The sequence below is a fragment of the Microtus pennsylvanicus genome, chromosome 16 (assembly GCF_037038515.1).
Source record: "Microtus pennsylvanicus isolate mMicPen1 chromosome 16, mMicPen1.hap1, whole genome shotgun sequence".
Lineage (NCBI taxonomy): Eukaryota > Metazoa > Chordata > Mammalia > Rodentia > Cricetidae > Microtus > Microtus pennsylvanicus.
Genome location: NC_134594.1, coordinates 26154800 through 26169235, shown reverse-complemented (window position 1 = coordinate 26169235; position 14436 = coordinate 26154800). Strand labels below are relative to the sequence as shown.

The 14436-nt window shown below is 48.7% G+C and overlaps 1 protein-coding gene across 1 annotated transcript in view; it reads left to right on the top strand.

Moving 5' to 3' along the window:
* The first annotated feature begins 1124 nt into the window (after positions 1 to 1124).
* Frem2 (FRAS1 related extracellular matrix 2) overlaps positions 1125 to 14436 on the top strand; it is a 133036-nt gene continuing 119724 nt past the window's right edge. Inside the window, exons 1-2 of the mRNA XM_075950736.1 lie at positions 1125 to 6258; positions 11325 to 11414. Coding sequence (XP_075806851.1) covers positions 1125 to 6258; positions 11325 to 11414 — 5224 coding nt within the window. The remainder of the gene's footprint in view (positions 6259 to 11324; positions 11415 to 14436) is intronic.

The window sequence follows — 14436 nt, the reverse complement described above, 5'->3', positions numbered from 1 at the left end:
AGAAGATTTGCGACGTTGACAAGTGGGTTTTGCGTGTACTTCGTCTAATTACTGCGAAGGGAACAGAGAGCTTCTGCTGTGACAGCTATCCGCCAGCGGTGGTTTTAAGACGGCCTGGGGCTACATTCTCTGGAACGCCTCTCTTGGAAGACTAGCGATTCTGATCGGACTGCTTTTCCCACACATTTCAAATGCCTCCCCCCGCCCCCTTAACTCTGTGAACTTCGGTTGCAAAGGAGGGTCTTGTTAAAAAACCCACCAATCTGCGGACTATGTCTCTATGTCCATTGTAAAGTATGGGGAAATCAGTGTAGGGAGGGAAAAAGGGGAGGTGAGGGTTGCAACCTGCTCTAGCTAGCTGGGTCTGTTTTTTAAATCTCGGATTCTTTTGAAAATTCCCAGTGTCTTCCCAAACTGCTCTGAGTTCCTATTCAAACTCAGATGATAAGGTCGTTTAAGTTTGCTCCCACAGTTTGGGCGAGAAGTAGTCCTCGTGGGAGGGATATCAATGACCAGGGAAGGGGACTGAAATGAATTAATCTTGGTCCCAGACTTGAAAACCTGAGTCCGTAGTACCGCGGGGGGTGGAGGGGGTGCTGGCGGAGCCACAGTCCCAGGTCCAGGAACAACTATCCTCCAGCAAGCAGATCCAGGAACCCGCTCTATTCCAATCAACCTGTTGCACCTCTCTCTGCGAAGTTTCCCCGCCTGGGAGCTGATTGACAGCAGTGACTACCCAACCCTGGACTCAGAACCTCCTCCAGGGACCAGCGATTGGCCCCCTGGCAGAATTGGAGTTAGGGGGTGCGAGGGGAGGGATTTCCCTCAAAGTCTGAGGTCCCGGGACCTGGGAAGTCGCGACTGTTCTGCCTGCCACACGCCCCGGACGCGCTGGAAGTGTTTAGCATCTTAGGTTGCCGCTCCAGGTCGGGACCGCACGGCGCGCTGGGCCATCCTCCAGGTCCTGCCCTGCCACGGGGAGGACCCCATAGGGGCCGCGCCGAGTTTTCGGCCCTTTCCAGCGGTCTCTCTGGAAGCCTGCACTCAGACTAGCTTTGCTTACGCGCGGGGTGAACTATCGGAACCCTAACGCCGGGACCCTGCACACCACAAGAACTGCAGGGATGGCCACCCGAGCGCGCTTGAGAGTCAAATTCTCCGACTTCCAGACGACACCCAAACAGTCTTCCAGGCTGCTCGTGCTGTTTCTGTCACTGGTAAGCAGCGTCTCCACACAGCCTGCTGCCCCAGGCGCAGCACTTCTGTCCCCGGGTCTCTCCGGGGCTTCTGGAATACCTTCAGAGGACGCTATAGTGGTGGCGAACCGCGGGCTCCGAGTGCCCTTCGGTCGCGAAGTCTGGCTGGATCCGTTGCGTGACTTGGTGCTACAGGTGCAGCCAGGGGACCGCTGCTACGTGACGGTGCTAGACAACGACGCGCTGGCCCAGTGGCCAGGCCGCTTGAGTCCCAAGCGCTTCGCCTGCGACTATGGCCCTGGAGAGGTGCGCTACACGCACCTGGGGGCTCGCAGCCCTTCGCGAGACCGCGTCCGGCTGCAGTTGCGCTACGATGCCCCAGGAGGGGCGATAGTCCTGCCGTTGGCCCTAGAGGTGGAAGTGGTCTTCACCCAACTGGAAGTTGTGACTCGGAACTTACCTCTGGTCGTGGAAGAACTACTAGGGACTAGCAATGCCCTGGACGCTCGGAGCTTAGAGTTCGCCTACCAGCCTGAGACCGAGGAGTGCCGCGTGGGCATCTTGTCAGGTTTGAGTGCTCTGCCTCGTTATGGAGAGCTCCTTCACTACCCACAGGCTCCGGAAGGGGCCAGAACGGGAGGGACCTCGGAGACCCTTTTGATGGACTGCAAAGAATTCCAAGAGCTGGGAGTGCGCTACCGGCACACAGCCCCCAGTCGCTCACCCAACAGGGACTGGCTACCTATGGTGGTGGAGCTACATTCGCGAGGGGCTCCTGTAGGCAGCCCGCCTTTAAAACGGGAGCACTTCCAGGTACTTGTGAGGATCCGGGGAGGAACGGAGAACACTGCCCCCAAGCCCAGTTTCGTGGCCATGATGATGATGGAGGTGGACCAGTTTGTACTGACCGCTCTGACTCCAGACATGCTGGCGGCCGAGGATGCTGAATCCAACCCAGACCTTTTGATCTTCAACCTCACCTCTGCCTTCCAGCCCGGGCAGGGCTACTTGGTGAGTACTGATGACCGAAGCCTGCCTCTCTCCTCCTTTACACAACGGGATTTGCGCCTGCTGAAGATTGCCTACCAGCCTCCCTCTGAAGACTCTAACGAGGAGCGTCTGTTTGAACTGGAACTGGAGGTAGTGGACCCGGAAGGAGCAGCCTCAGACCCTTTCGCCTTCATGGTGGTGGTCAAGCCCATGAATACGTTGGCCCCAGTGGTCACACGAAACACTGGCCTTATTCTCTATGAGGGTCAGTATCGGCCGCTCACGGGTCCTGTGGGCAGTGGACCCCAGAACTTGGTCATCAGTGATGAAGATGATCTAGAAGCTGTGAGGCTGGAGGTGGTGGCCGGGCTCAGGCATGGCCACCTTGTGATTCTGGGTTCTCCCGGGAGCGACTCCGCTCCCAAGACCTTCACAGTGGCCGAGCTGGCAGCTGGCCAGGTTGTCTACCAGCATGACGACAGAGATGGCTCACTGAGTGACAACCTGGTGCTTCGCATGTCGGATGGAGAAGGCAGGCACCAGGTTCAGTTCCTGTTCCCCATCACTTTGGTTCCTGTGGATGACCAGCCGCCCGTCCTGAACGCCAACACTGGGCTGACGCTGGCAGAGGGTGAAACCGTGCCTATCCCACCCATGACCCTGAGTGCAACTGATATGGATTCAGATGACTCGCAGCTGCGTTTTGTGCTGGAACCACCTTTCTCAACCACCGGGCACCTGCTTCTCCGCCAAACTCACGCTCCCCAGGAAGAGCAGGGGCTGTGGCAGAAACAGGGGCTATTTTATGAGCGGACGGTGACGGAATGGCGGCAACAGGATATCACAGACGGGAGACTCTTCTACAGGCACTCGGGGCCCCACAGCCCTGGGCCAGTGATGGACCAGTTCATATTTAGAATCCAAGACAACCACGACCCCCCTAATCAATCCGGAATCCAGAAGTTTGTGATACGCATTCATCCCGTGGACCGCCTCCCTCCGGAACTGGGCCGTGGCTGTCCCCTTCGGATGGTGGTCCAGGAATCCCAGCTCACACCACTGAGGAAAAAGTGGTTGCACTACACTGACCTGGACACCGATGACAGAGAGCTACACTACACAGTGACCCAACCCCCCGTGGACACCGATGAAAACCACTCGCCAGCCCCGCTAGGCACTTTGGTCTTCACGGATAATCCCTCAGTCGTGGTGACCCATTTTACCCAAGCCCAGGTCAACCATCATAAAATCGCTTACAGGCCCCCAGGTGAGGAGCTGGGAGTAGCCGCACGAGTGGCGCAATTCCAATTCCGAGTAGAGGACCGAGCTGGGAATGCGGCTCCGGGCACCTTCACCCTTTACCTGCAGCCTGTGGATAACCAGCCCCCTGAGATTGTCAACACTGGCTTCACGGTTGAGGAGAAGGGCCACCACATCCTGCGGGAGACGGAGCTGCATGTGAATGACGTTGACACCGATGTGGCCCACATCTCCTTCACTCTCACACAGGTCCCCAAGCATGGGCACCTGCAAATATCCGGACAGACATTGCACGTCGGAGGACGCTTCCGTTTAGAGGACATAAAGCAGGGCAGAATTTCCTATTCAAATAACGGGGATGAGTCTTTGACGGACAGCTGTTCCCTGGAGGTCAGCGACAGACACCACGTGGTGCCAATCACTCTCAGAGTGAATGTTCGGCCCACGGATCGTGAAGGTCCCATGCCACTCCTTCCGGCTGGCACTCTGGAGTCCTATCTAGATGTCTTAGAAAACGGGGCTACTGAAGTCACCGCCAATATCATTAAGGGAACCTATCAGGATACTGACGATTTGATGCTGACTTTCCTATTGGAAGATCCACCTTTGTATGGGGAAATTTTGGTCAATGGAGCTCCAGCTGAGCGGTTCACCCAGAGGGACATCTTGGAGGGCTCTGTCGTCTATGCCCACACCAGCGGTGAGATTGGCCTCTTGCCCAGAGGAGACTCTTTTAACCTCAGTCTGTCAGAGATGTCCCAAGAATGGAGAATTGGCAGCAGTATTATTCAAGGTGTTACTGTCTGGGTGACCATCCTCCCTGTGGACAGCCAAGCCCCGGAGATCTCCATTGGTGAGCAGTTTGTCGTGCTGGAAGGTGACAAGAGTATGATCACCCTAACCCATCTAAGCGCTGAGGACATGGACTCCCTCAATGATGACCTCTTGTGCACAATCGTCATCCAACCCACCTCAGGTTATGTCGAGAACATTTCTCCGGCACCAGGCTCAGAGAAGTCAAGAGCCGGGATTGCCGTAAGTGCCTTCACGATGAAGGATCTCAGGCAAGGGCACATTAACTATGTCCAGAGTGTCCACAGAGGGGTAGAGCCTGTGGAGGACCGGTTTATATTCCGCTGTTCTGACGGCATTAACTTTTCCGAGAGGCAGATTTTCCCCATTGTAATCGTTCCTACCAATGATGAGCAGCCAGAACTGTTCATGAGGGAATTCATGGTGATGGAAGGCATGAGTCTGGTGGTCGACATGCCCATCCTCAATGCGGCCGACGCTGACGTTCCCCGGGATGACTTAACATTCACAGTTACGCGGTTTCCGACTCACGGTCACATCATGAACCAGCTGATCAATGGCACGGTGTTGGTTGAAAGCTTCACCCTGGACCAGATTCTAGAGAGTTCCAGCATTATCTATGAGCATGACGGCTCTGAGACCCAAGAAGACAGTTTCGTGATTCAACTGACTGACGGCAAGCACTCCGTGGAGAAGACAGCCCTCATCGTGGTCATCCCGGTGGATGACGAGACCCCAAGGATGACCATCAATAATGGGCTAGAGATAGAAATCGGGGAAACCAAAGTTATCAACAACAAAATACTAATGGCAACCGATTTAGACTCTGATGACAAATCGTTGGTGTATATTATTCGTTATGGGCCAGGACATGGCTTGTTACAGAGACAAAAGCCTACAGGTGTCTTTGAAAATGTCACTCTAGGCATGAACTTTACCCAGGATGAAGTGGACAGAAATTTAATTCAATATGTCCACTTGGGGCAAGAGGGCATTCGAGACCTAATTAAATTCGATGTGACTGATGGGACGAACTCCCTTATAGATCGCTACTTTTATGTGTCTATCGGAAGTGTGGACATTGTCTTCCCCGATGTGATAAGTAAGGGGGTGTCCTTGAAAGAAGGTGGCAAAGTCACTCTCACAACAGACCTCCTGAGCACGAGTGACTTGAACAGCCCTGATGAGAACTTAGTTTTCACCATCACCAGGGCTCCCGTGAGAGGGCACTTGGAGTGCACAGATCGAAGAGGGACGGCCATCACGTCTTTCACTCAGCTCCAGCTGGCTGGCAACAAAATCTACTACATCCACACAGCTGAGGATGAGGTCAAAATGGACAGTTTCGAGTTTCAAGTCACTGATGGACGGAACCCTGTCTTCCGAACGTTCAGGATCTCCATCAGTGACGTCGACAATAAAAAGCCGGTGGTCACCATCCACAACTTGGTGGTCAGTGAAAGCGACAGCAAGCTGATCACTCCCTTCGAACTCACTGTGGAAGACAGAGATACTCCAGACAGGCTCCTCAAGTTCACTGTCACCCAGGTTCCTGTGCACGGTCACCTCCTGTTCAACAATACGAGGTCCGTCACGGTTTTTACCAAGCAGGACTTGAACGAAAACTTAATCAGCTACAAACATGATGGTACAGAGTCCACGGAAGACAGCTTCTCCTTCACGGTGACGGATGGCACCCACTCTGACTTCTATGTCTTTCCGGATACGGTGTTTGAAACAAGGAGACCTCAAGTGATGAAAATCCAGGTGCTGGCTGTTGACAACAGGGTCCCCCAAGTTGTGGTGAACAAAGGAGCTACTACGCTTCGGACTCTGGCCACTGGCCATTTGGGCTTCATGATCACAAGCAAAATACTGAAAGTGGAGGACAGAGACAGCCTACATTTTTCTCTCAGGTTCATTGTGACAGAAGCCCCCCAACATGGCTACCTTCTTAACCTGGGCCAAGGTAACCACAGCATCACACACTTTACTCAAGGTATGTTCTGTTTCTCTCCTTATAACCAAAGCTCATGCTGACTTTTATTTCTTGAGTGAGCCCCTCACTAAGCCTTATAAGTAGAGTATCAAGATTGAGTTAAAAGGAAGAGGAAGGGAAGGGAGAAGAGAGGAGGAGACAGAGAGGAGGAGACAGAGGAGCTCAATAGATACCCACAACTCTGGGGAAACACCCGCTTTGCTGGGTGTTGCATTGTAGAGACCTTTGTCCCAGGGACTGTAAAGGCACTGTGAATGTGGCAAGATATGCTTTTGAGGCAGGAATGAGAATACAAGGGGTTATGACAGAGGCTGATTTTGCGATGCTGTTTCATTTCGTCCATTTTCTTGCCATCCTCTGCTTTGTACACTGCACATGGCCCTCAAAACATTTTAGAGCCATCAAGAGAGACAATGCGGTACAAATTACAGAAAATCATGTCTGCATTCATTGGCTAACTAGTCACCCATCTCATTAAAGTCAGCAAATAGGAAAAGAGGATTAATAGCCAAGGGAGGGAATTATTTCATTATTATTTTTCATTATTCTACCTCTTTTATTATTATTTGCTATTACTTAGGTTTTCCTTAATTATTTTATTACTTGCTATCATGTTATTTTTATTGTTGTTATCATGACATTTCATCGTTCTTTTTCATTCACTGTCCTTCATTCATTATTTCTTCAATGCCTTTTCTGCTCTATCCCAAGCAAAGTGTCAGACACCCCTTGCCTGAAGCACCTGCCTTCCTGAAGCCCCTGAGGCTGCAGGCTCTGACGAGGTCAGAGATGGGAGGGCAGGTGACCTCTGCGGAGTGGTTCAGAGCGGGGAAGGGAGAAGCCATTCAGAGGCTGGCTGGGAGGTGGAGGCTCTGTTCTCAGACCCTGCCACTTTCATTACAAAGGGATTTGTGTTGCTTTCAGGAAAATCTCTCAGCACCAGGATGGAAACTGGATCTGCCCACAGTAGGCTCTGGGGTGGAAATGGAGTGTGACCCCAGGACATCCCAGTGGGGGTGTTCTCTTCCTGCTGCCGCTTTCTGCTCTAACACAACAAACACTTTAATAGACGTGGATGTTGTGTTGAAGCGATCTACTTTTCTGTTTGATACTGGCAAACAGCTTCACACTCCAAGCCTCCGACTCTTGGCTGAGAGCCTGTGTGTATCTCGGGCCTGCAGGGACAGGAAAACCCCAGAGTCGGAGCCTGTCATGCCAGCCCAGCAGAGAGTTTTCTGCAGTGTTAGGCTGGCGTGTTTTCATGGGAAGGACGGAAGAACTAACTATTCGAGAGCAGAAAACCTTATTTCTCACCCCGCCCCCAACTCCAAACCAATGTGTGTTCACAGCATTTTTCTTATTAAAAAAAAAAAAAAGAATTGGAAGAAGATAAACTAATGATTTCTTTTAGATTCTACAGGCCAAATTCCACAGCTCAAAAATAGCTCCAAATTATTCCTCATTTGTTGAACTTTAAAAATTAACTATTTTATTGTAGGCATTTTGTTTTGTTTTCACGGGGTTCCCACAATTCAATTCCATTATCCTTGTAATCATAGAGTAGTTATATTTCATTGTAAAAATTATAGTTTTAAAAATTACATCTTAAAGGAACTTATCACATCCTAACACAAATTCAGACTCGAAGGAGGAGCTCTTCTGATATTTAATCACACCGCACTCAGCTGAACAAGTCGAGGCCGGAGTTCAGTTCAGAGCAGTTATTTATGGAGATTAGATAAGTAGTTAAGGATGCCGAGGGCTCCTGCACAGCTGGCTGCTCCTCCTGGAGGGGAAATGGGAGCCGCGCGGGGCGTGAGGACTGTGTGTGCAGTCCTTCTGGTTCGGGTTTTGCCTTATCATGAAGAGATAAGTGAGACTAAATTCTGACTGAGTTAAACACTTTCAGCAAAGGCGGCCAGAGAGGTTATTCCTAAATTGATTAACTAAATGGCCCTTGGGGGACATTTTAAATTTATTTCAAAGACTTAGGAAAATGCCTTGTCAGGAAAGGTTCACGATGCAGAATTCGCCCAGTTAGAGAGCTATGTCCCTGCCTACAATGGAACAGCTTGCTCCCAAGTCTGAAGCGGTCGTCTCAAGTACCTAGGCTTTCCTTTTTTTCTACAGTGAGGACGTAATGAGGCTGTAGAGATGGCTCAGCAGTTAAGAGCACTGGCTGCTCTTGCAGAGGACCCAGCTTCGGTCCCCAGCACCCACATTGCCGCTAACAGCTCCCTGTAACTCCAGTTTCAGCAGCTCTGTTGCCCTCTTCTGGCCTCTTTGGGTGCCAGGCAAGCACATAATGTTTCCTGGTGTGTGGAGGCAAAGCACTCGTGTATATAAGATAAAAACAAATAAATAATGAACACATGCTGATCTTTTGGTTGGATAATTTGTTAATCGCTTCCAGGTGTAAGAGGCATGAAGGCTCCCCCCTCCTTTTGTACCAGCTGTGATTACCAAGGATATTTGATTAAAATAGAAACTTAGGAACGGTTGTATAGAGCAATGAAATAAATATATCAAACAGATCAATTAGAAGAAAGTCTAATTCTTAGATTACTGTTATCACAGTCCAGCTGTCTTAATTAGTGTGTTCTCTTTTTACTTAAGGAAGGTACTGTTTGTACACATTTACAGTCATTAATGTTTTTGAGACATACAAAAACATTAATGTCATTGACATCAATGACAGCACTGTCACCGAGGGGCTCCCAAAGTTGGAGGGAAAGTGATAAGCTTTGAAGTGGTCATAATTTCGGTGGCATTCCCTCTTAATGTTGTACTTTTTAAAGAAAACTTCGACACATGATGTATAATAGAGGTTTATTTTTTAACTTATATTTTTATTTTGTTTTTATTGTATGAATGTTTTACCTGCACGTGTGTCTGTTTGCTGTGTGTGTGCCTGGTCCCTGTGGAAATCAGAAGTGGTCATCAGTTCCTCTGGAACAGGGGTCCCCAGAGGCTGTGGGTGCCTGGAATCATTCCCGGGTGCTCTTCAAGAGCAGCCAGTGCTCTCTTCTGCTCAGCCATCTCTCCAGACCCTGAGCTTCATGGTTTAATTAGTTAAAAACTTCTGTTTAGACTTATTTTATGTGTCTGTGTTTTGCCTGGTGTATGCAGTGCCCAAGGAGGCCAGCAGTGATCAGTAGAGCATCTGCCACTGGAATTAAGATGGCTGCGGATGCTGCGAACTGAACAATGGTCCTTAGCAAGAGCAGCTGAGCCATCTCCCCAGTCCCCTATCATGATCATCATCAGTTTATTATTATTATTACTATTATTTTAATTGCCAGCTAGTATCTTTAGACTTTCATACAAAATGTAAGAGGAGATGAGAAGTTTAGAACAGAGTTTTCCTTATGGCTGCAGGTCATGGCAGGTACTCTAAGGATGTATAGTCAGCAGGGTGTTCATCACTGATCAGGTAAACAGGCTAAGGAAGGGCTGTGCAGGACTGTGCAGTGGCGGTGGTACAGGGACTGTGCAGGGGGTACAGGGACTGTGCAGGGGGTACAGGGACGGTACAGGGGGTACAGGGACTGTGCAGGGGGTACAGGGACTGTGCAGGGGGTACAGGGACTGTGCAGGGGGTACAGGGACTGTGCAGGGGGTACAGGGACTGTGCAAGGGGTGGTGCAGGGGCTGTGCAGGGGTACAGGGACTGTGCAGGGGGTACAGGAACTGCAGGGGAGGTGCAGGGGCTGTGCAGGGGTGGTGCAGGAGCTATGCAGGGCTGTGCAGGGACTGTGACTCTTAGTCTCACAGAGGCTTGCTCCAGGTTAAGGTGGAGACGTGGGTGAGTGGGTGAGGCCACCTAGCTCTTTCATTTCAAGTTAAGACTCATAAGAGCATTTGCTGACTGTAAGACCTTCAATAGAGGGCCGTGGCATGTAAAAATGGAGGGAAAAAAACCCCTTCAGACTTTAATTTTCTAGGAAAGAAACCTGTGCAGATGGATTTAAACACTAGGCAAAAGAAATGGGCCACTGTGGCAGGGCTAAAGATAAAGTACTGTACTCCAGGGGTGCAGTACATTTGGACTTGGTCCTATGAACTAAAAAGCAGACTCTTCCTATTGCCAGGAGCGTTTCTTAGGCAGGATAGAGTTCTCATGTCAGATCTCCTAAGGAGAGATTCAGAAATCTTTGGCAGAATGTGCTAACTTCAAGCTCTCTGCTCACTCCAGACAGCTTTCTCATATTGTCGTTTTGTTTATTACCCCTGTGAACTCCGCAACACAAACCTCACAGAGCTTCTAGAAATTAGAAAAGTCACAAACACACAGGAGACAGATAAATACTGCACACCTGGTTTTTCTAGCTACATTGTAATGTCTTGTAACCTTAGAAGCTCACTTACTGCCCCAGGTCCAAGACAGATAATGTTTTAAGTATCAAAGGACAGAATGATATTGGTTTCATTACATTGTGTGTGTGTATGTCATCATTAGAAGGAGAAGCTAGTAAAACGGATGAATTCTTAAAATTGTGTGTTAGTAATGTCAACAGATCTATGCACGCAAGTTTGGTGGACTTGGAAGCAGTGAAAAGGGCCATTCTGAGGCGCTAAAACCTCTGCAATGCCTTAAAGCTTTACAGCCATCTACTGTACCATAGCTGTTAAGAAAAATCACTACCCTGGGGGAGAAAACCTCTGCTTCTTCCTTTGGCTTCCTGTAAGACTCACTATGAGAGGGAGGCAAAGCATGCAATCTCAAGAGGCCCAGGAAATCTGCCATGCCTCAAAATATCTTCTTCCTTCCCACCTGTCATGGAGCCTGGCATGCCGCATTTAGAGAGCCACTCCTTTGGTGGGAAGGGACGCCACCTTGCTATTATTACAGTCTAAGCCTGGCCCTCTGTTTCTCTGTGTGCAGGATCATATTTCTGCAGGACAGCTGGTATTAGGGTGTGGAGATAGAGAAGTAAAGCAGCGTTCCCCCAAAAGGGGATCTAAACATGGTTTCAGAAACTCAATAGCCAATAGGATTTACTGTAAGCACAAGCTGTCTGTTTTGATACAGTAATTAATCACCTTGCCCTTTGATTGCTTTTCAGCTGACATTGATGACCTGAAAATATGTTATGTATTGAGAGAGAGAGCGAATGCCACAAGTGATCTGTTCCATTTCACGGTGGAAGACGACGGTAAGCATTCCACTCTCTGGGTGGTGAAATCGGGAGGCCTTTTCATATTTGTTTATTTATTTATTTATTTTGGTTGTTCTTGGACTACATTGCTGCAAGGAATCTTTAGCGGATGTTACTTTGTGCTCATATGCTTTTATGCAGAGTGAATTCTGTGTCTGCTATAGAAGGTTTGGTCATTTCAATCAGACAAAACTCTGTCCTTTAGTGGATACTGGGAAAGGTTGTGTTGTTTCTGTCTTGTGGTTTCTAAGAGTGACGGTGACAGGAAGAGAGGAGGAGACGAAGGAGAGCTCTGTATGAACAGGGTACCTCTGCCCTGTTCACACTACTTAGGTAGCAGGAAGATGCTGAAATCTGGCCATGCTCTGTACCTGCCCTGGTGGGTCTTTCCCAAACAGGATCCCCTTGGGTGCTGGCTCTACTCAACCAGAACTCTGTAATAAATAAACATGGCCTCATGGCCCCTGTTTCAGGGTATATACTGATCTTAGCTTGGGGGAATCTTTGTGAGTTGGTCTAGCTAAAAGCTTTCCTTGGCCAAGTTTGAAGAACACTGTAGAAACTGGTGTGCGCCTTTCTATCAAGTCTCCTAGACAAGAAGCTTTATTACCACCACCCACCCTCAGGCCTGCTCAGGTACCCTTCTGCTCCCAGTGTCTTCCTTCTCACCCTGCAAACACAGACCTGGAAACATCTAGCCACTTCTGGGTTGAGGATAAAAATGTTTTTTTGTTCTTGGGTGTCCTCGTGGAAAGCCACGGAGCATCACCAAGTATTTGAACAGGTCGTAGGCAGTTTCAAGAAAGAAGCCAACATGCTAGGGAGAATGTGGAGAGGAGAACTCACTCAGACTAGGTCTGAGTCTGCTTCCTTGTGACACTTTTAAAATATGGCCTACTGACTGTCAGGTTGTCTACCTCAAAAAGAGGTGCTTCTCGCCCTTAATATGCACTGAGGCATAAAATGCTCTTGCTTAAAACTTCAGCAGATACAGCATGACCAGGTGTCTGAAAGCGATGTCTATTTCATGCGTGCCAAAGAGGCCGAAGAAGGTTTCCCAACATGGGCAGAGTTATTTGATTCCTCCTTCAAATCCGAGGCTTAACATAGCTAATGCCTGTGTTTGAAAGGAACCAAATCATAGTTTAGTATTTGACGTACTGGCAAAGGAATCTCAGGAAGGAGCAAAGTCCAAACCAACCGACAAAGCCAAAGCCGTCTCCTTCCCGAAGCCTGCTCAAAGGCCAAACTCTGCTGAAAGAAATGGCAAAATAAGACCTGAGGTGATCGAATAGTGATTTCAGGTAAAAGGGTTGTCTTTAGAACAAGTGAACAGGTCTCAATAACAAAAAAAAATGCTTTCTTAAAATTGCAAAAACATTAAAAATCCCATGGCTTGCTGCTAGAGGGATGGCTCAGCAGTTGAGAAGACCACTGGCTCTGGCAGAGGACTCGGGTTGGGTTCCCAGCACCCACAGGACAGCTCACAACCATCTGTAACTCCAGTTCCAGGAGATCCAATGCCCTCCTTGGGTCCTTCTGACCACCTTGGGCACTGCACACATGATCACATAAACCACAAGTACAAGCAAAACACTCATACACATGAAATAAAAATAAATCCTTTAAAAAAAATACCACGGTCTTTACTTTTAAAATGTTTCTCCACATTTCTATATACACCTATAATTATTATTCTACTATTCCACACATTTTCTTGCTGGGTGGGACGGAAAGATTACGCGAAAGTTGTATTCAAGCTTTGGAAAGCATTGCATTGTCTATCTCAACATGGTGAGTTAGGATGCGTGGTTAAAGAGGTCAGGTTTATATTTAGTTAGGTTGCTGAAAGTGTGGTGGGAGTTTCTGGAGATGATCTTTGTGGTTTTGAAATTGGGAATGCAATCATCCCAGGAGTTCCTTTTGGGCTTCATTTTATGTGGACAGAATATCTTAGAGATATCCGTCTGTGCCTTCCTCTCCACAGGTGTACCATTACCTGCACGGCTCAGCTAGATCCTGGCAAAGGGCCATTAAGCAGAATGTGTATTGCAGCAGGACCTCCCTGATGTAATAAAAGTTCCTTTTGACAGAATAAACAGGAATCTACAAGACCGAAAAAATAGAAAGTTGTATGTGTGTCTTAGAACTGAGTTCACCGATTTTTAAGCTGGGTTGTTGTTGTTTTATTTGCTTTTTTGAGACAGGGTTTTCTGTGTAGCAGTCCTAACTGTTCTGGAACTCACTCTTGCAGACACACAGAGATTTGCCTGCCTCTGCCTCCCAAGTGCTGGGATTAAAGGCGTGTGCCACCACCGCCCAACTTAAGCAGGGTTTGATGTTATCTTGCAAAGGGTCTAACATTTGGATGAAGCATTCAGTTCTGCGGAGACATACAAATTGTTAGCCATAATGATCCTCAACTTTATACGAAGAGGATACGTGCACCTTTAAGTCACCTGCGGAGTGTGTAAACAGCTTCCAGTATCTCACATCTGGGCAGCTGTCAGATACCACTGCACAAGATTAGGAACTTTCAGTGTTCAAGCCTCTTTCCAACCTGCTGAAGTCATCTTCTTCAAGCCCACAGGATTGTATTTAGAATGGTGACTAGTGACGCACATTCCCAGGACAAACATAATCCTTGGATCTTTCGAAAAACAAAATATTACAGCCAGGCAGTGTTTGTGCACACCGCTAATCCCAGCACTTGGGAGGCAGAGGCGGGTGGATCTCTTGAGTTTGAGGCCAACCTGGTCTACAGAGCGAGTTCCAGAACAGCCAAGGCTACACAGAGAAACTCTGTCTCAAAGTAACTAAATAAATAGAGTATTACTTCATGTCAAGGATCAAGAAATGGTTGGAGGGCTGGAGAGATGGCTCAGTGGTTGAGAGCATTGCTTGATCTTCCAAAGGTCCTGAGTTCATTTCCCAGCAACCACATGGTGGCTCATAACCATCTGTAATGAGATCTGGTGCCCTCTTCTGGCCTTCAGGCATACACAGAGACAGAACATTG